The following is a 25267-nucleotide window of genomic DNA, read 5'->3' on the forward strand; positions in this document are numbered from 1 at the left end:
ATTGCCAATATCACCAACTCGCTGTAGAAGCATTCGAAAACTACTACCGAGTTATTGGTATCTGGTCTTGATTATCCGCTCTTGGTGAACCTATTAACCTGGATTAATGATTTCCCACGGTTCGAGATATACAAGTTCGGATTTCCAAGTATGAGAACGAATACAAATGACTAGATGCACGGCGACCTGGGCATGTTTCTTAAGTTCTCCGTCAGAACCAAAAGTAGAGTCGGGATCCGAGCTTGAAGAAACTCTTCTCAGAGTTAAGATTCAGCCATGCAGACGGTTATTATGAGCGTTGCAGGAGATGGGCTACAATCCGAAATTCCAAGCTCTAGAGTTCCCAAGTCGGTGGCGATATCTGTAAAAGGCCTTTTGGGTAGACCACTACGGGCAAGTGGGACAATGCGAACGTTCAGTAAGAATTGAAAGGCATGTGCGACCGATCCTTAGGTATTTTCCATGTAAAATATATGGTATAGTTTAGACAAGGCGCCGTCCTGGTCCTAGAGCATCCGTTGAAGTTGACTAGCGACTTGAACAAGGCCGGCTCGAATTGAGTACCCTGGTTCATTGTAATTGTACGAGGTTTCCGGTAGTGTACAACCCACTTGTTGTAGAAAGCCTTTGTCGCGGAGTCTGCAGTTGGGTCAGCCATTGGAATTGCCTTAGGCCACCTGGAATCCGGTCGATTACAGTCAAGCAATACCTGAAACCTTGCGAAACAGTCAAGGGATTTACGATGTCTAGATGGGCGTGTTGAAAACGCGAAAACGTCTGGAGCGGGTTCGTTTGGTGGCGAGAGATTTATGAGCACTGGCATGGTATACAAGCGCGGACCCAAATACCGACGTCCCTTTTCATTCCAGTCCACACCATGCCATGGTTTTCCACGTGAAACGCCCGTTCGGAGGCGCCGGTAGATGGAAGACGTCGAATATTTTCCTGCGTAAAACATCCAAGAGACACATCGCAGACGATCTCTTTGTCTGAACCGCAGCGTTTGCATATCAGCTTCAGGGATGTGCGTTGTCACGAAGCAGGTTCCGTATGATGGAGGCAGTCATTTCGATGGTGCCGATACGGGAGAGTGCATCTGCAAGCCAGTATTGAAACGAAAGCCCGTTGTAAACTGAGATATGTAGCTGAAATGTCGCTGTTCTCGCGGCGGAGCTTTCTCCGCTGACTGACAAAATGCGTATGTCAGCGACTTATGGTATGTTAACATAAAGAACTCGGAACTCTCTAGATAGTGACGGAAGTGACGAATGCTGCTGTAAATTGCCAAGTTAACTGGAGCTTATTTTGGTGTTGCTCTAGGACTCCACTAACTGCGTCATTGGCGGCGTCGGTAGTAAGCCTCAAAGGGGCGTTGGCCTGGAAATGCACGAGAAGCATGGCGTCGGCTAGGTTGTTTTTGCATCCTTCGAAGGCATCCTCGGCTTCTGGCGTCCACGCGATGACGGTCTAGTCTTTCTTTTTGGTCCTTGCGCAGTATTTGTTGAGTGGGGCTTGCAGGATAGCGGTGTTGCGGACGAAACATTGATAAAAGCTAATGGTTCCGAGGAATCGTAAGAGGTCCCTGATGGTGGCCGCTTTCTTGAATTTGCGAATTGCGTCTACCCGGACGTAGGTGGCGAGGAATCTTTTTCGTTAATAACATGCTCGTGATACTCCAGCTTGTTTATACCGGAAACGTATTTTGAAACGTTGACGACGCTACCAAACTTCGTGAGACGTTCCATGTGCTCTTGGTTCGACTCTGATCCAATCAATATGTGGCCCATAAGCAAAAGCAGGAGTCCAGTTCTTGCAAGACTTCGTCCATAACATTTTGAAAAGTTTGCATTACGTAGAGCGAATGTCTTCGACGTAAACCCAAACAGACCGAACGGTTTTGTGACCGCTGTTTTGGAGGCATCGTTTGCGGCGTGGAAAGCACACGTTTGCCAGCAAGGTTCATGGTGACATCCTCGATGTGTCGCATCGGGCATTTGTCCGGGGTGGTCACAGTATTAAGGCGGCGGTAGTCTCCAAACGGGCGCCAGAAATCGTCTTTCTTTAAAAAACAAAAGGTTAACTCACGGTTTCGTCCAGTGCAGAGGCAACTCATCAGACACTGTTTCATCTTTGCCCTGGGAGCAGCATGACCAAAAGTGCCGACAGGTGGTAATCTCTCCATTTATATATAATCGTAAACACGATGTGACTACGAATTACATTGAAGTGAAATCCGTCGTATGTTCAGACCTAAACTAGGCCTAAGTGAATTTTTTTTGTTGATGGGCCGGACCACTTGGGAAGCAACTTACTTCCTCTCTTGTGGTCCATGGACCTCCCGTCGTTCTTTAGCACGAGCTGTTAGGGATTGTCCCAGAGATCGGCAGTAACCTTTGCTTATCATGCATTGGAACTCCTCCTCCTCGCAACTTTTAATTTTTCAGGGTTAAGGGTCGTGATGCAGTGTCGCGTGCCATGAGTGGGGGCAGCTGTGCCTAACGCAGGGCTCAAAAGCCCTGGGAAATTCTTCAATAACGCCAAGTACGGGGAGTTCCTGCTGACAGTCGATACAGTCTGGTGGACAAATTGGTTGACCTTACCGAAGAGTTTCCGTTTTTTTTATGTCGACGAGTAGTCAAAAATGCTTGAGAAAATCTAGCCTAGCATAGGGGGCGACACTCTGGCGACGCAAAACTGCCAGCGGAACGGACGCGTGGGGTTTAGCGAAAAGGTGAGAATACCATACGTGCTGATGCGGGTTCCGTTGGCTACAAACAACTTGTACGAGGACGCTTCTGGGCATTACATGCGGAAGAGGCTGAAACGACGGAAACATGTGCCTCCGTATCCACTAGGACCTTCAGCTGCGATGTTGGGTTATAGAGCTCCAGGAGATTTCTCAAGGAACCACTAGTTGCCGCCTGCTCGACTAGTGGTTCGATGCGTTTTCCTACTGCCGCTTCGGAAATGAACACGGTGAGCGGCACCGTCTCGCCGCGATGCCAAACCGTTTGTGAAAATAGAAAACTTGGTTGCTAACCTCAATTTAATGCCGGGGCGCTTACCATGAAACCGCGTGCTGATGCGCCTTAGTTCCAACCGCAGCTCTTCAACCTGCTTCGCCATGGAGTCGATCTCAGGAACGGGCTGCGAGCTAGTGTTGTTCTGAATGCTCGATATGGCTTTCAGTACGGAGACACTGGCAACGTGATCTGCGGCAATAGCTAACCTCTCCAGGTCGTCTTGGTTAGCGGCTATGATGGCGCGGACGTGAGACGAGAGGCGCTGTAACCACGGCGATTCACCAGAGACTCTGGCAAGGATCTCCCGAGGTTGCACTGCAGGCGCTGGTCGTCCAGCTCCAGATCGAAAAGCAGTTGGTGCGTCCTCTCGTCTTCGGTGACGCCGAAAACGGTGGCAAGCCTTTGTTTAAGCGCTTGGAATCTATCAGTGTCGGGCGGCGTCTCTAAAATGTCCGTCACATGGGTCGAAATTGACATATCTAACTCTGCTACAACTCTGTCGAATCGCGTTGCGTCGCTCGAAATACGGTTGTTTCGGAATAGCACCTCGACGCGTACGAACCACAAATCTGGTTTGCTTTGGCAAAAGGGGGGTAGCTTGAGCGTAATTGCATTCACCTCAGCAAGAGTCGCTATCGCGCTTGAGGCAGTGCAGGCCTGTTCTTCGTCGGCATCGTAGAAATTGCTATTCGGCATTCCTAAATGCAAATCGTTACCTTAGCGGGGTCACCAATGTACTCTCGAGTCCTTAGGTACTGCATCCGCTAGTGATGAAAAATTCCTCACTTGAAAAAGTAACAACAACGGTTTTATTTAAGTGAAAAGGAATTTAACAAGCTTAACGAATTTTAGGTTAGGTGTTGACCGGATGGCTGCTTCAGATCCCCCGGTCGATACATGCGACGTTGTCAAATATTTGGGCCCCTGGTGATGACCGCGGCAACCTCCGGTCGGCACATTTTATTATCGGATGAAAATCGTTATCATCGGTTGATCAATACCTATTTCAAATAACCAGGATCTAATTTTCAAGATATCATTGAACTGTGGGTGGTCACTGTGCACTCGCACCTAAGAGCAGTTACAATGAAGCGCTCGTAGACGCACACGTTTACTTGCCGTGGGCAGGGCCTTTGACAGTTGACAGGTGTTACATACGCCGTTTTACAAACATTTACATATATTATATTTAGTGCGTCGTGATTCTTATCGAGATGGACCACAAACTTCAGGATACAACTGGAACAGGAAAAGCAAAATTAAAAAAGGAAACAAACAGCTCAATTTTGTGTATGTAGCTGAACGATCGCAACGTTGAATGTGTAATTGAAATGAATGAAACCTCCGGGAAATCGCATTTGCCCTTGGCTAACCGCAAGACTGACCATCCCTTGTCCAGCATCTCGTGGCCTTTAATTTTCAGGGGGGTCAAAAGCACAAGGTCCGCACTTTACCTAGTTTCAAAAAATGTCGTAAATTTTTTTCCATAGCAAAAAAGAAAGTCGAATCCAAAAACCATTTTCTTCCGTTGTCTTTCGCACAACCACCCATGTAAAATGAGCTGACATAAAATTTCCCGTACGCCGTTAAGTTATATAAATTTAACTCGCATAAAACTGATCTTCCTGTGCCGGAACCAGCATACCCCATGTCTGCATCGTCCATCTAGTTGCCCATATTGGCGGCAATAGCATAACAGGAGTATAAGATTTGCTATCTGTGAGTGGGACCGTTTCAAATGCCTTTCGATAGTTTTGGAAGTTTTGCTCAATCTCAAAGTTTGTTTGCCATGCATTCTCTTCTTTTTCTTCAGCGTTACTTCCTTTGGGTAGGTAGGGTGGTAAGATTTAGCATAGTGGAATAATCCTAGTTGTGATGAGCGATTTTACTGAAAAGGGAGACTAGGATCTTTGCCTTAAATCCTCTTACTTAATATGAAGTTTTCCGTATGTCTTGCGTGGCCAAACACATTGGTTTTAACAAGGAGTCTGCTGGCCTTGTTTGAAAAGGGCTGTTGGAAATCGACTTATAAAGATGAACTTTTCATTGGGCTTGTTGGCTGTGTGAAGTTTCGAGGAACTGCTCTATCACTAAACTGGCATATACGTCAAAAGTACCGGAAGCTCGAAATATGCAAATTAGAATGACCCCTTCTATCGGCAACTATTCCAACTACCTATATTTGTCAAAGGTATTAAGATACTCTGATAACAATTCAAACCGTACCACATTCATTTCCCGATACTTAAATAATATCGCTTGGTATGCCTTATCTCACCCCTTTATTGACAGTATCTGTCTCCTCATCCTCTCCATTTTTGCCAATCTTTTCAATGGGTTGAGACATCTCAAGCTCACCTTTTTCCGGACTCGTTTTATTCATTCAAAAAATTGCGCACTCTCTTCAGTTCACTAAACTTTATCCAAGTTCGATGCCATTCAAGAGAGCTTGAAATTGCTGTATTGATTTTTAGCGAAAAAGAAACAAAGAAATGGTCAACGATCTTGCGAGGGTACTTAGTGTTTATACCATGCTTGGGGAGGTGTGTGATTTTTGTTTTGGCAATCGAATTCTTGATGGGGCATAGGCTCTTTGGAGTTGACACTTTCTAAGTTGCAAAATAGAGGTCAAAGTGTTTAGTGCGGAAGTCTCCAAAAGAGTTCAAAATTTTGGGTCTCCAAAAGAGTCCGGAATTAGACCCTTCAAATGGGTCCGTATCTTAGAAATTTCGAATGGACACGTGCGAATGTCCCCCTTATTTTTGGAACTTTGTTTTGATGACTATCAAAATTGTTGCATGCTCATAAAGTCCATTCGAAAATAGACCGATCAACAGGTTCAAAACAAAATGACTTGCTCTAGCCACACGGACAAATATAAACAAATGTCACTGAACTTACGATATCTTTTTATCACCTAAATAAACGCGCAATCGACATAAGTTGATTTGTCCGCATTTTCGACTTTTTGTATGTTTATATTTGCGTGTAAAAATGTCTTGATTTATCAAAATAAACAGCAAACTTTACATTTTGATATTTTGTCATGACCTATAATTCCACTCAGAGGCCATAGGACCACAAGAGGTGACAATCCAAACTTAGAATTTTTGTTTTTCGGCTCCGTGGTTTTGTTTTGCTGTTTGCGGCATGCGACTCTTCCATGTGATTTGAATTCCAAAGGCCAATATCTGGATTGGAATTTGTAAACTATGCATAAATTTAGCGTTTATCGGGTGATTGCATTAGCACGTGGATAAGTGGTAAGCATTGGATAATCCAAAGGGGTATTTTGTTGATGGGTTTGATGATGAAATCGGAGGCAATACTTTGGGAAGTTATAGTGTAATAACTTTTATGATTGTGATATGAATAGGTGTTTCGTGAGAATTTGAACCATCATAAATTTGGAGACATCAATTAGGTGTCAAATCAAATGTCAGGAACGGGAATTTGCAAGTTAGTTAACTGGCAGATCGGGTTATTTGATTAACCAAACGTGGATGTAGCTAGTAGCATATGTGATGTTATGTATGAAGCAACTCTAAGTTCGCCATCGATCATGGTCAGGTTTTTCTCGCTGTCAGGCTAGTGGAGGCAACGCTTCGGTAATACTTGATAAAGGTAGTCTTCCAGAAACCCACAAAAAAGGAATGGCCTTGAGATAAATAGTGCCTTCAATGTAACCGCATCTATTCGAAAAGTAGTAACGAAGCTATCATGCAAGTTGGGAATGGGTGAACCTTTGCGTGAAAGAGTCCTACAGGTCATTCCAATGCTGGTCCCTTTGAAAAGGAAGGACAATCGTAGACTTCCATTGTCCGATGTAATACCTGAAAAGACGGTGGAATACTACCTTTTGAAATAGTCGGTCCATGTTTAAACACCTTTTCCCACCATGTTCCGAAATAGAAGGAGGAGGATTTCAAAACTTCGTTGCATTAGGACGAAAGGATCTTTCAAAATGCTCAAATGGCTTTTAACGTCTTTAAAAACATCATCATCATCAACTATGAACCATTCGCTGTGCGGTCCAGCCCTGCCTTAATAATAATAACTCCAAATATCCCGGTTTTGTACCAAAGTCAAGCAATTGGATATCCTTAACAGCTGTCTGGTGCCCTGGTGTCCTTCCACGCCAATAGATATTGTCCTTACAAAATTTCCAGGCTGAATCACCCTCACCCATACCGGTTGTCATTGGTATTCGTGCCACTATTGTCAACTAGCTTGACAGCCCAAAAAATAAGACAAATAAGGGTTTTGTGTGACTCATGCAATAGGGTATACATTGCTTCTTGAAGTGGTCGCAAGAATACAAGATGATAGAATTCCCCGGAGGATCCTTGTTCTGTTTGTGCCCGACTTCGGATCCGCTCCCAGAGATTAATACCTCGCAAGCGGTTTCAAAATTGAGGCCGAAGAACCTTTCGTAGATTTATTCATCGAGCTTCCGGGGTGGATTGTCAAAACTTCTAAAACCAGTCCGCAGCCTCCCCTGTAAAGAGCATATAAGCTCGAACAAAAGAGAGAAATTCCGTTGTGGAATCGAATGTGTCAGGTTTTCGACTCTAAAAAGGAACTTAACGATGGGGGTGATACCACCTAGAGTGTATAATATTCGCAACTCTGCAGCATACCACTGGAATGTACCTACGAACTTGGAGTGTCAAGGGAGGTAAAAGCGATGACTGCGAAACCAGAGCTTGGGGCCCTTCCATCATTGGCGGGTTCCTCAGGGTGGGCGATCGCTGTTCTTCTTTCTGGACCTCCTTCACAAATGGGCTTAGCCTTGACATCGGCCTAGCCTCCAAATGTGACACATATGACGATTCCGGAGTTACATGATAAGGCCTTTTAATCTGAGATAATGCATTAAAAACCCCCGTTGTGTGTCGTCCGTCTGAGAACAAGCTGAATGTGTCCCCTTGTGATGAGTTGACTCCCACTGGCCCCGTATGTTGTGATTCGCGTTTCCATTGCGTCTGCACTCTGACAGCCTGACTTCGTTTTAATTTGAATGCGACCTAAAGAATAAGGAATTATTTCTCCAAACTAAATGTCAGGGCAAACGGGATGAGAAAAGAATGAATGAAACTCAAGGACTTAGCTCCTCCCCCATAAATTCCCAAATAAAACTTCAATTACCGCGAACATCACGGATGGCCAAAATATTAACCCAACCCCAAAATGTGTGTGCATCATATGCGCGGGCCCTCACATACCGTGCAATATCAGATAGAGCAACATCCATCGAGTACCTCCCCTTCATAGAGTATTATATTTCAGAAATCAGTCAAAAGGAATCGCGATCTTTTCCGCTTAGAAATATTGAGGATGGAACGATGAAGAAGAAAGAATATTAAGTTCTTCAAATAAATGAATGAAGAGATTGGAGTTTCACACCAAGGTAGGGATAGGGTAGCTTCCCAAAAGCTCAGACGGCAATACTTTTCAGTGCATAATCGCAAAGGCCCGTCGATCCAGAGAGTGTTGAAAGGCAATCACCTACGAGAGGCCTCTAAGAAACGGCAAGCTCTTAAGGCATGCTACCAAGGAAAATGAGGCTTAGGAGTACTTGCTTCCGGAAAACAGGTGTGCAACCTAAAATTTGAAAGATGAAGTCAAGCGTACGTGGAGTTTATACGAGATTCAAGTCAAGAACTATCGTATCTTGGTCCGACAACCCAAAACGAAGTTGGGGATCGGAATAGGCTGTCTTCCACAGGTTAACCTAGAAGGAATTGGGCCATGAACCTAGGGAATATAGGGTCCCACGTTGGGCGCCATATGTCATGATATATTGTTTGCTTCCGCTGGACATATACACTCATAGAATGAAGGCAAGTCCCTCAATAACTACCGTTTCGGTACGGGAGCTGCTTTTTTGTCGTAGGAACTAGGCAGCGTGGTTCCACCAAGTTGAAACCCAATTCGCTTTGGCCTGCGTTACAATGGACGTCACACGCTTCAATCACGTCTTGGTTGGGCTAGATGAGGAGGCAATTGAGCTTGTCACCGACGTGCTCGATGACTGCAAACGATTACGGGAGCAGTTTGTAAAGCGTCTGTCTCTAAATGAGCCAGTCTTGCTTAACCACTTACTAACAGAGCTAACGCTGGGTGACTGTGCACCAAGCTAACTGCTGCGTGAAATGTGGTAGTTGGGTGTTGACAAGGTAGGTACCGAGCTCCTGCAGTCTTTGCGATTGTAGAGGCTTCCGGAAAGCACACAGGTCATCTTGGCATGCGTCGATACGGGGTCTCTGGACACACTGCCGCGGACAAAATTCATGAGGTCCATGTGCGACTCTTTTTTAATCAGGTGTCTCGTGACAGACCAAATCATATGATTCAGCTGTAACAGACTGTGGCCGCGTTAACAGCCACCGTTTCTAAGTTGACAGAGGCAGTCGGTGCTTTGCGTTCGGGAAGTAGGACTAGATCTCGGTTTAGATCCGCCTCCTGAAAAGGGCAATCGAGTACTAGGCCATCAGGACCTTCGGCAAGAACCGAGGCATGCTGTTACTGCCGTAGGTTCGCGGAAAAGGCAACGAAATGTTCCAGATCCTGCACTTATTAAAACAAGTCGGGAAAACGGAAACTGGACGCTTCAGATATGAATGATTTTGTGTATTTCTTATAGACAAATATTTGAACGGACATTTCTCCCATTAGAACCTAGCACGCAATATATGCACATATTCTGTGAGAATACCCACTTTCGCGTGATACTAACATTCAAAGTCTTGGATTTGCGCAGAAGCGACAAGTTTGACTTATTATAACTTTGTTAGTAATGGTGCGATTTGTACCAAACTTAGCGGGATCATCGTTTATGCGTGGGTGGTGCTAGGATGAACTTAAGGGGTGTTTTGCAGCCAATTACTAAAAATTATAATTATATACTATTATTAACTTTATTTGAGCAGATATCGTTATGTAGGGTATTTCGGAGCCTATAGTGGCAGCCTCCTAATTTTTTTTAGATTTTTCGGTTGGGTAGTTTCTGAGAATTTTGAAGACATTGCTGACCCACGCATTCGTATATAATACTTCTTCAAAAATACCGCAACATCACTACCGACTGAAGTCCCTTTGAGCCCGTTAAACATGATATTCAGCACCGCATAAACACTATGACTTCTCTATCGTTTCTAAGGTGCTTCTATTACCACCGCAGAGGGAAAGAATTCGAAAAATTTCTCAAGTAGTATATTTGCAGACTTTCATAGAATTGTTAGTCCTCACCACTTCACAATGTACCTAAACCGAATGGCGGGTGGAGACTACAGACGTCTAAATCCCCAGACGACTCCAGGCAGATATCCTATTCCACTCGTCCACGATTTTGCCCACTCTATCCCAAACTGCCGTATTTTCTCGTCCTTGGACTTAACCAAGGCATAGGAATCTTCGAGTTCACTAGGATGACTTTTGGACATTTCATCCACTCTGTGTTCCTCCTCCACTACTGTTTCGTTTATTTGGATAATCTTCTATTTAATTATTTAATGAAGAAAATACACACACAGAATTCCTTATTACATATTGTCCTCAGAGGGAGGAGCAAGTAAATGTCTTACCTTACGCTTAAAACTAGAGAAGGAGACAAATTCAAAGGACTCACGCTGTAGGACGTTGTAGGACCGGAAATTATCAAGGTTGGAGGAGGTCGTTTGCGTATAGCAAACACGGGCAGGGGAGGATGGAGGCGAGTTCATTAATAAAAAATAGGAAGAGTAGGGGTCAACTATAGAGCCTTGGGGAACGCCAGAGGAAGGAGAGAAGGAACGAGATGAGTAACCATGAAAAGAAACTTTGCGGGAACAGTATGAGAGATAGGAGGAAAGCCAGGAGATGATTGAGGGAGGGAAGTTGAGTAATGAGGGTTTAGAGGAGAATATTATGGTCAACAGTATCAAACACTTTGGAAAAATCAGTATATATAGGAAGTTGGCAGTGGAGTCAGCAAAACTGATAGAAGAAGGGAAAGATTGAGTGGGATTATGAGAATTGCGAGTGTGAGACCAAAAGAGTTTCAAGTTACCGCGGGCAAAGGCGCTTCGACGCTCAATAAGCACCTTTTATGCGCTTTTTTTAATCATTGACTTCACAGTGGAGCGCTTGACCTTCAAATGAGCAAGGTCGGCGTCATTCTTAGAAGCCCGAAACTTCTTCTGCAGTGCATGTTTGAGGCGAATGTTATTAAAAATCTCCATTGTGAACCAAGTTGGGTACGAACTTAGGTAAGTAAGGGAAGAAGGGATATAACAGGAGAGGAGGTCAGACAGGACAAGATATTGTAAAAGGTGCTTAGAGCTTGATCACACGTTGAGTTGCGTAATATATGTACCCAGTTGAAAGACGCTAAAGCTGAGTACAGATCGAGTATTGAAATTCAGGGCAGAGCAAGTGTTCATAAAGGCAGAAAGTAGAAGGGAAGAATGTTAGAGGTTGTTGGTAGGAATTGGATAGCTAGGATGATTAGGCCAATTGAGTATGGGGAAGTTGAAATCTCCGCAAACGAAGAAAGGAAGGGAAGGGATTCTGTCAGTAAGGACTTCAAACAAACTATCAAACAATTCTTCATACAGATGAGAAGGGCACAGGGGACGTAGACACAAGATACAATGAGCGGGAGGAAGTTGGGCGGGGAGACACGAAGAACAACACAGTGAAAAGGAAAGTCAGAGGAAGAGAAGACAAGCTCGGCAGGGAGTGTACCTTTTATTGCAATTAGGACCCCACCGCCTGTGGACTTACGAGATGCATCCCGGTCCCTATCACAGCGGAAAGGGGAGCACCCTTTGGGGAGCTTGGTGTTTAATATGGCATTATCCAGCCACATTTCGGAGATACAGATAGCATGGTGTTTCTGAGCCAGCGCGGATAAATTGAAGGCCCCCAGCTTGGTTTTTAATCTCTTAACATTCTAACAAAGCAGACAGACCAGGATCCTATTATATTGTTCGGTGAAGCAGGCGGGTTGTCTTGAAATTTACCGCGAATTGGGGCGGGGAAAGAGGGGTTGCCGAGGACGTTAACTTCGTAAGGATAAGTCCCCTGGAAAGTAGCAATCACCCGGTCGATGTTGTTGTCAGTTTGAGGCAGGACAGAGGAGTAAACCAACTTTGCCTTGTATGTTTTTAGTACATCGTCCGTAGAAGTTGCGAACGCTAGTTTGGAGATAAAGAGTTATTTAGGTGGGGACGCTACCTTTAGCCTGGGGCCGCTGGTATGGGTGGATGAAATACCAGGATATATGGCAGTGGCGGGAAGTGGAGCTTCGTTGGCGACGGGAAAGATGTCAAAAAGTGGAGCGGCTTTGTTCCGATTTGTGACCTGGTCCCGTCTTCCTCTGAGTTCGAGCATTTAGATCATTTCCAGTGAATTTTCCAACATCTTCTTGACGGCGGTTTGGTGCTCAATGTTGAGAAACGTACATCTTTACAATCGCATATGAGATTTCTCGGCCACATGAGTACCCTTGAAGGCATCCAACCGGACCGAGTTAAAGTGCAAGCGATTCCGAGCCAACTTCAAATACACATTTAGACTTAACGTCCAGTATACACTACGAGAATTCAGAAAAGGAATCAAAGCCATATATTCCGGCGTATTTCCATAGGGAGGTACTTCACGTTATTTAAAATCTACCGCATGCAGTCATCCTGACTAAGAATTGGTTAGTCAACGCGAAGTATCTGGTCGTCCATGAAAAAGGACATGAATTCTTACTCCAGACAGTACCAGAAATGCAAGCGTATGAAAAAGGGTAGGCGGGTTCCACCTCCATTTAATTGGCCTTTTGCGAGATTCGCACGGTTTGAGGCATTGCTTCACAATCAACGATATGTTCACAGGGTAGCCTGAGGCAGTCCTTTTGAAAGACGTTTTTACACAATTTTGTGTTAAGGCCTTCTGTTGAGAGTGGATTCCAGGTTTCGGTGTGCGGGCAGGTATAATCACCACCATCAAAGTACCATTCACTAGTAAACGTAAGCTTGATTACCTGAGAGCCATAAGGTTACATCACATGGAGGTGAAACGAGAAACAGAGGTCAAATATTTAGAAATTGGGCTAGACCAAAAATTACTCTAGAAGACGAACGTCGGAATCACTTGTCGGAAAGCTACAAGGGTTCTGATGACTTGTAGGTCCATAGCAGGAAAAAAATGCGCGAAGATACTACTTTGAATATATACTGCAATAGTAAGGCGGAGTGTGATGAAATCTCCTTACACGTTCTAGGACAGTGTCCGGTACTTGTGCGAAGTAGGTCGAGGCACCTGAGAGAACACTTAATACCAGATGCAGAGTTGAGAGGTTTGGAAGTAGGGAATATACTAAAATTCATAACGGTTATAGGTTTGCTTGAGACGCTTTAGTTACTAAGAACACTCTAACCAGTAAAAAAGCACAATATATCGATTATGCTAAGCCTTTCGACAGCGTGCCACATACCTGTCTAATCGGTGTCCTACATCCGTATCGCATTGATCCGAAACTAATAAAGATTTGGGCGACAGTCATGGAAGGGTGGCACATCACCTTATCAGTGCCTTCATCTGAAGGTGCCAGTACCTCAGAGCCTATTCAAATATGGATAGGCATCTTCCGGGGGGATTTTCTTAGTCCCCTTTGGTCTTGCATGACATTGAACCCCCTTTTATGGTCATTGAATGATACTAGAGAGCATGGTTTTGCAAAAAAGTATGGACTACGTGCTAAGTGCGAACTGCCACACTTGATGTATTTCGATGACATCAACGTGTATGTTTGTACTGAAACCCTTAGACGTCTGTTGCGAATAGTAGAAATGTTCAGTCGTGATATCCGGATGGAGTTTGGATTGGACAAATGTCGAATCCAAGCCATCCACAAAGGTCATCACGAGCCGCATGTCGGACATAGCATTGCTGACCTCCACATCCAAGCTATAACGAAGACAGACTTCAGCAAATATCTAGGAATTCAGCAAGAAACAACTCATGCTCGAGTTGGTGATCTGCAGGATGTTCTGCTGTCCGAATTTCTGTTGCTGCTGAAATCGCATCTCTCGGGGGAAAATGAAATAACCACCCTGTGTTCGCTATCTCTTCACTGGTTCATGCATTCGGAATATTGTCCTGGACGAAAACCGGCCTGGAAAAAGTCCAGTGTCGGATACGATTTGCTATGCTTCAATTCCGAATGCAACATCCAAACTCTGGTGTGGAGCGGATGAACCTGCCTCGTGACATCGGAGGTAGGGGCGTGGTTGACGTGGCGGCATAACTTCATCGCCAAGTCGACTCGCTACGCGCTTATTTTTCCAGCAAAGATCAGGCGAATCCCCTGTATGCGGCTATCTGTAAGGCAGACTGTGGGCTGACTCCATTTAACTTGTAAGGATCGATATTTCAATCCTTTGAGTGGGGTGAAGTCGGACAAAAAGCGGATTGATGAATGGAAACCGAAGGCAATGCATGGTAAACACGTGAGTTATCTTTCGCAGCCATTTTATGTGTAACCATTCAGGGCGGCGTGGTTGCCACCCAAGCCTATAAAGAACTCATAATGAAAGAACGGGTGGAGAGCGACCAGTGCAAAATGTGTGGTTCGGCGTTGGAGACGTTGGACCATCGCATTTCTGGTTGTATTGTTATGGCACCGATGCAATAGATCACCAGACATAATGCTGTATGTAAAGCGATCCATCAAAACCTTGCATACCAGCATGAGCTGATGACGGGAACATGTCCGGTTTACCAATATGAGCTGCAAGCCGTACTTAATAGTTCTACTTTCAGCATGTATTGGGACCGGCAAGTTCTGACTGATCATCATATTCCACACAATAAGCCTAACGTGCTATTAGTTGACAAGACAACCGGCCACCACCACCAGTACCCCTTTATCTTTTGAGTGGGTACGATCGTCCGAGCCTAAATGCTTGGCACTTGGTGCTAGTATTAGGTAAAATCCGGCATCTGTCAACGTTGTGACAACTCGAAATAATAATATAATCATCGACCAGGGAATGCAGTCCTTCATTTTCTCAAAGTTAGGCAAACTTTTGGGCTTCAAACCCCACCTGATAACCGTATACCACCCGCAGTCCAATAGGATGCTTGAAAGGTGGCACAGAACGCTGAGTACCCAAAGATGACCTTTCCTGTCATGTCACTCGTGCTACTCCAGACCTCCAGACAATCATTTGTGGAGAATTTGCTGGAAGCAACGCGGGATTGGTATGCAGGGAGAACCTGAGACTCCTCAGCGACCTTGTACTCGACATTGTTGGGAGTTAACACCACTGGTTCTTTGTGTCTGCTCAAGGACGCCGTGCGAAAACTGAAGTCACCACCGGCCGCTATCCACCCGAAAAACGATGTGTCCAGAGATCTCGACTTTTGCATATATTGGGTTGGGGAAAAAGTAATGTCGTATTTGTGATCGAATTTGAACGCTTTATTTAACATATTTAGAATTATCCGATTTAAGTCAAATATGCGCCGTTTTGTTCGCAAACTTGTTGCAAATTAGAAGGCAACTTCATTATCCCCTCCTTATTTGGAAAAAACTCAGACAGCCACTTTTCGCAAGCCTCTTTTGAGGCGAACTTAGTAGCACCAAGAGTGTTTTGAATGGACCGGAAGAGATTGTAATCACTTGGTGCTAGGTCCGGACTATATGGTGGGTGCGATAAGACATCCCATCCGAGCTCCCGTAGCTTGTGGCGGGTCATCAAAGATGTGTGAGGCCGAGCGTTGTCTTGGTGGTGCAGAACAACATTCCTATTGACCAATCCTGGCCGCTTCTGGTCAATCGTCTGCTTGAAACGGTCGAGTTGCTCTCAGTAGAGGACAGAATTGAGGGTCTGGCCATAGTTGAGCAGCTCATAGTGGATGACTCCCTTCCAATCCCACCAAACACACAGCAAAACCTTCCTGGCCGTCAATCCGGGCCAGCTCACCGCGCTTCAACCACGATCTTTTTCGCTTGAGATTTTCGTACGTGATCCACTTTACATCACCAGTCACCATCCGCTTCAAAAATGGGTTGATTTCGTTCCGTTTCAGCAATGCATCGCAGGCGTTGATTCGGTCCAAGAGATTTTTTCCCGTCAACTCGTGTGGCATCCAAACATCCAGCTTTTTTTTGGAATCCAATCTTTTGCAAATGGTTCCAAATGGTTTTATGGTCCTTACCCAGTTCCTGGTCAATCGAGCGAATGCTCACATGCCGGTGTACTTGGCTGATTTCGACGATTTTATCTACGACGATTGGCCTACCGAAATCGATCGAACCAAGGCTGTGCTGTGCGAATCGCTACAGTATCGGACCCATAAACTTCACAAATTTGTTTAGCCGCCTTCGTTGTATTATCTCTCAGGTAGTAAAAATGTAAAATATGACGAATTTCTTCCTTGGTGGATTCCATCTTTGACGCGCTATAACTTGAGACTGAAACATACGATCATAAAACAAAAAGAGACACCTGTAGTCCAGATTGTCGTCTTCAAATCGTCGTATAGTATGACCCGATGCGATAAGTACAACACAAGATATGTTTAAGTGTCGCCATCTATTGACAAAATGCGACATTACTTTTTCCCCAACGTAATGTGCCCTAATTAGGACGGATGTCTCCCGGAGGCGCCTGCAGGCACCTTATTAAGGCCCCTTCGAAGGCACGGTCAAGAGGGTCTCCTTTCATATGCTTCCGTGGAGGCATCCTATAGAGGCTAAAGTTGTATAACTACCTCCATAGCAGAAAACCAAGGTCCTTTCATGGGTAACGTTTTTTCCGTGCTCAGTTTAAACAGCTACAACCTACGTGAACAATAAATAAATAAATGTCCACTTTGGATAAACTTTACAATCTATGACACTAGCCGGTTCCCGAAAGCTTCTGTTTTAATGTTGAAATGAAAATCAGCTAGGAACACCCTCAATGTCAACAATGACTGAAAATTTCACGATGCAAGTCGCCCGTATTTAGCGCTATAAATGTGCCTTAAAATATCTACAAAAAAATCATCCCTTTACGTACACCGACTCCCTTTCATGCTAATTCCCAAAGCTGGCAACTCGTCTTTTCGCCACAAAGTAATACAAGTACCATCAGAAAGAAGACCGCCACTAGAGAGGAAGGCTTGGCTCTTTCTCCTCTTTCAAGCGGCACGCTTCCATCATATACCCAAAATTAAATTGCCGGAAACCATCAAGTTCAATAACCCACCATGCAGACGTCATACAGTCCGTCGAACTTGGCCGAAAAGAAGTGAACCTACCCAAATCTTTCGGTTTTGCGACACGGAAGAATGGCGTAGAATCTGCTGGTTAGCCGGCAATGGACTGCGGACCCAACAGTCACTTCTCAATATCGTGTACAGCGAGCAGACTATGAAAGAGCATCTAAGTATCTTTTCTGTGGTGCCTGCTTGATACTAGTTGGGAATAATATTTCGTGTTTCATGAAAGTGAACAGGAAAAGATACAGAATGGGGTGGAATGAGATTTAAGGCTACAACTCGACTAAGGCAGTTAAGTCTTGAGACTATCTTGTGAAGAAAGGTTTGGGACTAATGGATTCAATCTTGGATCCTATTACAATCTATTTATGTTCTTTTGGGTCCGAACTCTTCAGTCGTCAGGATTCCCTACTCTTCCGCGAAGCATCCATCATAAATTCCAGCCCCAACCCAAAGGATTTCCAAGTCAATGGTCTTTCGGCTGAAATCCATACTATCAACCACTTTCGTGAGAAACATCTTAGCCATCGGAAAACTAACTGAAAAGATACTTGACCATCTCCCGTTGTAGCTTGAAGCGCTTTTTTCTGATGAAGCTTTCAGATGAATTCCATACTTTCCATATATCCATCTATGTATTCCCATCCACCACCAACTGTGCTTCTTGATTTATTTCTCACGCTGACCATCTGGATTCAGATAAACCTGAACTCACTCGAGGTGAGTTGATTTTGGCGGCCTAAAGATGAGTATGGTCAGGTTTCCGAGTATTTTCCTTTTTTTTATTTTAGCTCAGGAAACTTGTGCTCTGAATTCTTAAATGTTTCGTCGACCATCTGGAAATCTAGCAAACAAAAGGCGGAAAGAATTTGCGTTTAATCGGAGGGAATAAATCGTAAATTAGATAGTGCTTGGAGCTGAAGATTTTTTAGTAAAAGACGATTATTCAAATAGAAATTCACCGTGGTCTCAGGAATGTTTTGATTTGGAAATGGGTCAACTCCAAGACGTTAGCTTTTAGATACGAATATTCAATTATTGATACTACTATCTACCTCCCTTCTATCGGGTTATCATGCTTAGTATTCCTGGAAAAAGATAATGGGCCCCGGACCTTTTTCTTATTGAAGAAATTGGATAATAGACACACACATATGCTGCCTTTCTTCAACCATTCAAACTTGGATCCTTCCTCACTTATAGCCAGTCTACTACCCTTGAATAAATTAAATTATGTGTTCGATATACGCATAAAGGCTATTTTCAGTAAATCGAATATCTCTTTTGTTGAAAATAGGCCACTTGAAATATTGACTTATATTATCAGTCTGGCAGCTATTTTCGGTGACTGCTTATCTAAGACTTTATGAGTGTATCCCCATTTTCAAGTTAAGATGTGCTGGCAAATTTTGTGGATTACTTGAGATGAGAGAGTAAACAGAAAGAGGAAAGGCGTAAGTCCTAGGGTGGTCTGGCTCGTCCCAGCCAATGGTTGGTATGGGGTTGAAAAATTCTTTGTGTTGTGAAAGCATATTTCATTCAAATGATTAGAAAGTTCTGCAGGTACAAACCTCATTTTTAAGGTTTTGAGTAAAACAAGAGAATGGGATTTTTACCCACTAAAACAACCCCCAACTCCCTCCCTACCCCGTGGAACCTGGAATCGCCTTTAGGTATTACATTACGAGGCGGAGTTAGCTTACTTTAGCTAGGTCTCCTTCCGTCTACCCGCGGGGTTCGTAACCACGCCTTCCTCACTTCTGCTTTTTGCAGTTTATTCTGGATGATCGCATTCCAGTCTTCCTGGCAAGTTACCATTCTCCGGACAAAATTTTTCGGTGACAGCACTTCATCTAGAGTTTCCTCTAGGATCCACCTTTCTTCCATGAACCTAGGACATTGAAAGAATACGTGCGCTGGGTCCTCTGGGATCCCGTCGCAGTTTGGACAATTAGGTTAAGTGTCCAATTTAAACCTGTACAGGTATTGACAGTATCCTCCATGGTCGGTGAGAAACTGGGTGTGATTATAATTGATCTCCCCATGCTTTCTCTTCAACCACTCCCCGATGGAAGGGATCAACCTGTAAGTCCAACGACCCTTGTCTGACTGCATCTGCTTATGGATCTCCCTTTCAGCTTTTTTCACCTGAGATAAGGGACAGATGGACGTGGTGTTATAAATATTCATCATTTCGGTTGCCAGGATGTCAATCGGCATTATCCCCGAGATGACGAACGCTGTATCGTCTGAGACGGTCCTGAAAGCAAAACACACCCTTAAGGTTGTTCTTCTGTAAACCGTACTCAGTTTAGATGCATTGCCTAAAACCTCCAGCGCGTTTCCCCAAACTGGGACTGCATACAGCATGATAGAACTCACCACCCTGGCTATGAGCAGCCTGCAATTATGCCGCGGTCCTCCTATGTTCGGCATCATCCTTGCCAGACCCATACTAATGGTGGATATTTTTGCTTAAAATTGAGTTTTCCGTTTATGATCACCCCCAAGTATTTGATGGCCAGTTTGGAAGTGATGATACGATTCCCGATTCTAATCCAGGCGTAATTTCTTTTGCGACGCTTAGTGATGACAACACTGATTGCTTCGCTTGAGTACAACTCAGCATCCTCGAGTTGCTTTGCGACCACAATCAGTGCTATGTCATCGGCGTAACCCACCACCGTGGCCTCCTCCGGAACCGGAAGGTTAAGTACATCATTTTACATGATGTTCCACAGTAGTGGCCCCAGTGCAGAGCCCTGTGGGACACCCGAGGAGGCAACGTACCCCTTCGGTCCATCATCGGTTTTATACCAGAGTTGTTTAGGATAGTTTCCCTCTAACTTCAACATTTCCCAGACGATGTTCTGCCCTTTCTGAGAAAAATCGTGGATACAACACCAACACGAATATTAACCATATTCCTCTTCCTACGGTTGATAGACAAGACCGCCTCCTTTGGCACAGGAAGGACAAGGACCTCAGTTTACATGACGTTCCACAGGATAGGACCCAACACTGAGCCCTGTGGTACTCCTGCGGTGACGGTATACTGCTTTGACTCTCATCTGTGTGGTACCAAAATATCCTCTCCGAAAGGTAACTGTTGAGGAGCTTGGTCAAATAACTAGGAAGACCCCTTTTAGCCAGTAAGCTTTTTATCCACTCCCAACTAGCCGAATTGAACGCATTTTTGATATCCAACCTCACCATGTCACAGCACTTTATATACGACATCGCGTCTCGAGATAGCTTCAAAATAACGTCTACGTCGTCGATCGTTGAGTAGGCTTGTCGAAATCCAAATTGTCGCTCCGATAGTCCATCCTTATATTCAATGATAGGGAGCAGTCTACTGTAGATGCCCCTTTCGAGCATCTTTCCTAGCGGTCGGTATGATGATAGGTGTCGGCTTCGGGGGCAAAACTAGTTTTTACCTCTTCCACCGGATGGAGAAAACTCCTTCTACCACACATATTTCAAAACCGCTGAGCGCCATCATGATATCGAGCAGAAGATGCAGGCAAGTCATTTGTCGACATAGCAGTGTCGCATGCTATCGTTATGAGTCCCATCATTTGCTCTGCAGCTGTAGTCGCACCACCTGGATTTTCGCCTCCCAATAACATCTCTATGAATGCATCCTCTTCAAACTTTTTCGCGGACCAGCCCCGATTTCCAGCTCGGCGGGAGCGCACATCACCGCATGGCCCATATTCGATCTGGAGGAAAATTGCCTGGTGGTCGCTGTGAGTATAATGCTCACTGACAAACCATGCCATTCTCCTCGCCAATGTGTTACTCACATATGTCAGATCGACTATTGAGCCCGACCCTGTCCCACGAAAAGTGGAAAAATTTCCCGTATTGGCAAGCACCAAGTCTAGCTCCGCGAAAGCGTTGAGCAGGATACGGCCCCTGGTGTTCGTAGTACGACTGCCCCAATCCACGACCCACGCGTTGAAATCACCCGCTATGATCTTGGGGTTTCGACTTCTTGCATCCGAGACATACCTAGCATTCCTTCGAATTGTGCTATCGTCGTGCTTGATGGAACATAGCAACTATAAATATAGATACCAGCTATTTTTGACCTGACGAATCCAACATCTGGAAACTCCATCACTTGAATGACTTGATTTCCACACGTCCATATTACCGCCTTGCCAGTTACATCTGCAGTCCAGGCACCGTTCTTATTATTGCAACAAGGCTCGCTGTGCAGGCATGGCAGCTTCGATTCAATTCTCATAGATGGTCTGCGAGAGAAGGTCTTGCGCTGCCTCGCAGTTGATTTGTATCAACCTCATTGCTTTACTGCATTCATGGCTCTCCTGAACGCTGGGCATCTGTTGCCGCCTGCAACGTGCCGACAGTCGACGCCTTTTTTCTCCTTGCAAAGCATACATTTAGGCTCAGCCTTGTACTCCCTGAACATATGACCTTCCCCCCCCCCACATTTTCTGCAAGTTTTAGTCCTTTCACAGTCACCGGTGCATTTCGTCATTTCGTCGCTATGTGGCCAGGGACACCTGCTTCCCGAGTCGGCAGCAGGTTGAACGCTGCTTCAGCTGGCAAGCTTATCATTGCCGTTTGCGTGCCTCCCTATGCCTTCTTCAGTCCCCTGATTGCGGAGTCTTGCAAGCCAAGTGGTCAGAACTGCTTTTCTAAGGCGTCGCGGATATCCTCCTTGGTTGTGATTTCATCAATGTCCTTACATTGTATAACAATCTCCTGTTTTCTGGCCCGAGGAAATTTTCTACCGTTTTGCCCGGAGACTTCTTCAGCTCCATCATCTCCTTTTGGGAGCGTCTTCGATTCGGTTGACGTTTTCTCCAAGGTCCATCAGCTCAGGATCGGATTTGACCTTCCTGAGGGGATCGGCGTAAGTCATATCACGTTTTTTGGAGATGATAATTAATTCGGGCCGTAATCTTCTTTTCTTCGCATTTTTCTTTCCGCCAATCTTGGTCCATGCTTCCTTGGTTTCTTTTTGGGGCTTTGCCTCCCTTGGGTCCACTGGAGCCGACGCCGCAGTTTCCACGGTTTTGGTAATTTTGTTTGCCTTCCCTTTGCCGGTGAGAGACTTTTTGCCTTTCCGCGTCCTGTGAGGATCCGAAAGAATCGTTCGCGCCCGCTCTACTCCTCTTTTCAAGCTTATCGCCCTTCGGATTTTGAGATCCGTCATCGGTGTCATACCAGGGCTTCATTTCAGCTAAATATAATAACTATCAACAATAGCAGCGAGATAGATGGAAATTGCAACACTCGCTTGAGATCTGTGTAGTGATTCCCATTGGCCGAATTGAATGCACTTTTCACATCCAGGGTTACTACCACGCAATATTTGCTGCTACTACCCTTTCCATGAATTGCATCCTCGGCCAAGCCAGTAACCATTTTAATGGCATCAATTGTTGATCTGGCTTTACGGAGCCCATACCATCTGAAAGGTCCCCTTGGCTTTCAATAACCAGGAGTAATCTATTATAGATTACCCGCTCTAACACTTTCCCCACAGTGTCCAGGAGGAGAATGGTTCACCTGAGGGTTTGCCAAGCAGAAGTACCAACTTCTGTCGCTTTTATGCCGCTGGAAATATCCCCTCGGACATGCACGCTTCGAGCAACTCAGCGAACTTCTCTGGTCTGGATTTCACGTCAAGCTTAAGTGCTTTATTCGGTACTCCGTCTAGGTCCGGCGCTTTATTGTCTCCTATTCTACCGCAGATTTCCAGCAGCTCGTCTTTGGTGACTGGTGGAATTGCCGTCATATTCAAAAGTGAAGCTGGAATGTGTCGGTGCCCTCCTCTTGCTGCGGGAATAACCCCTGGATGATTTTCAGCAAGAGGGTAGGACTCGTGATCTGAGGAAATGAACGGGCTTTGAACCGTCCCATCACAATTCTATAAGCACTCTCCCACGGGGTTACGTCCGCTTCTGAGCAGAGGTTTCGGGGTGATGGGTCTTTGCCCTGTGGCTCGACACATGCCTTAAAGGATATTGCCTGGTGATCGCTGTGGGTGTAGCGTTTGCTGACGTACCAGGACATACCACGCGCCAATGCAGGCCTGACAAATATAGTCATGTGGAGTATCAAATGAAAGGTCTTGGTTAGTACTTTCCGCAGCTGGTCTTAGTTTTGACATTTATGGAAAGGTGAGGAGTACGGGGGTTGAAAGTGATCATTTCTTTAACGGACTCATTCTCAGAAAATACCCAACCGAAAAATCTGAAAAAAATCAGGTGGCTAGGTTCTGAAATACCCTCCATACCGATATCTGTTCAAATAGACTTAGTAATAATATATTATTCTAATTTTTAGTAATTGGCTGCCCCCCTACCCTCCCCCTCCTTTAGTTCATCGTACCACCAGAAAATTTTGCACACTTAAATGATATATTATTATAAAAGAAATACACAAAACCTTGCATACCTGAAACCTCCAGCTTCCCGTTTCCCGACTTGTTTTGTTTTCAAAATAATATTTGACTCGAAAATTTTATCTAATTTTAATCGCCTGTGACGGTTTTCAATAAAAGCTTATTTCTTTTACAGTGTCGGCGGCATATGCTTCTGGGCCGACCGGACCAGAAACAGGACGCCAACGTCATGCACCGCTCTATGGACGTATTGTTGTTGAAGAAGAATTGCCTGCCACCCATCGTGATGTTATGCTCGTAAGATTTATATTTAATAATTTTAATTCAGAATTTATGAATAATTTTGAATGTTTATTAAAATTTATAGCGATCAAGTCCGATATCATCGTCGGAAGTTCGAGCGATGCAATCACGAATACCCATACATTTTCGAGATCCAGCGTTAGCGCCGTTGCGGAAATTAAGTGTGGATTTAATAAAAACCTATAAACATATAAATGAGGTAAGTGGAAATTTATAATTTATTGCGGTAATTGCATTTAATTTTAGGATCTGAAAACAAAGATACAAAGACATTTTTTTGTATGGATGGAGGAGGAAATTTTAAAAAGTGGCATTCTCACCCAGTAAAACCGCCCCTACTTTTCCACCCATACGCCCACGGGACCACCACTCTAGTTTATACCAGCACGATTAGTTCCTGCAGCTTTTCGTGTATCGAACTTACGGTTGCGTTTACTGTGCTACAATTTGCTTTTGACCGCAGCGTCTCCTCCACGTCTATGGGGTCCAATAACTACGTTAAGGCCGTCATTTAACCTCCGTCTTTCAATCTCGGATCTCGGACAATGGAGCGACGGTGTAGCGGCGAATTCGGGTAAGAGTGTGGCCTCGTCCAATCCGAAGCGATGCAAGTATCCACCGTGTCCTGTAAGCAATTGTGCTAGGTAGTAAATCAATTTTCCGTGTTGATTCAATGGCCTTTTCCGGAATTATTTCAACATTACTGCCATCTACACAGCTTCTTCCTAGTGGCTTTTGAGAAATTCGTAGTCACATCAGGCGGAGTCGTCTTGCTTCTCTGATAAAGCCAGTGTGCCTCATTCGTTAGGAGATCCAAGGGAATTATTCCCGCGATGACAGACATTACCTCATTGAATACTGCCCAATGTGCATTGCACACCCTTAGCGCGATTGGCCGGTATGGCACAGTCATCCTACTCAGGTTCAGCCTGTTGTCCAGTGCTCCGTATAACAGGATGGATTTCACCACTCCCGCGATAAACAGTCGGCGACTATATTTTGGCCTTTCAATATTAGGCGTCATCCTTGCTAGAGATAAGCTAGCCTCTGCTTGTTTTTTTTCGCGCATAGTTTAGGTGTCCCTTGACTCTTAACTTGACATCGATCATTACCTGATGATCGATTATGAAACGACCTCGTGATCACCAACCCAGATTTTAACAGTATTGTTTTCCCTGTGATCGGTGATACCTGGAATGCCTCCGTCTACAAGGTCTAGTTTAAGCATTTATAACTATGCTTTAATGGCATGAATGGTTCCACTTCCATAAAGTTCCACATCCTCACGCCGGGGCTGTCTTGCTTAGCATGC

The 25267-nt window shown here is 44.8% G+C and overlaps 1 protein-coding gene across 12 annotated transcripts in view; it reads left to right on the forward strand.

The window, feature by feature from the left end:
• The window catches only part of LOC119655591 (serine/threonine-protein kinase minibrain), a 312746-nt gene that overhangs the window by 187454 nt on the left and 100025 nt on the right, over nt 1–25267 (forward strand). For all 12 annotated transcript variants that reach the window (XM_038061535.1, XM_038061538.1, XM_038061540.1 and 9 more), the window contains 2 exons: nt 23828–23949; nt 24020–24154. In XM_038061535.1, coding sequence (XP_037917463.1) covers nt 23828–23949; nt 24020–24154 — 257 coding nt within the window. The remainder of the gene's footprint in view (nt 1–23827; nt 23950–24019; nt 24155–25267) is intronic.

The sequence above is a fragment of the Hermetia illucens genome, chromosome 4 (assembly GCF_905115235.1).
Source record: "Hermetia illucens chromosome 4, iHerIll2.2.curated.20191125, whole genome shotgun sequence".
Classification (NCBI taxonomy): domain Eukaryota; kingdom Metazoa; phylum Arthropoda; class Insecta; order Diptera; family Stratiomyidae; genus Hermetia; species Hermetia illucens.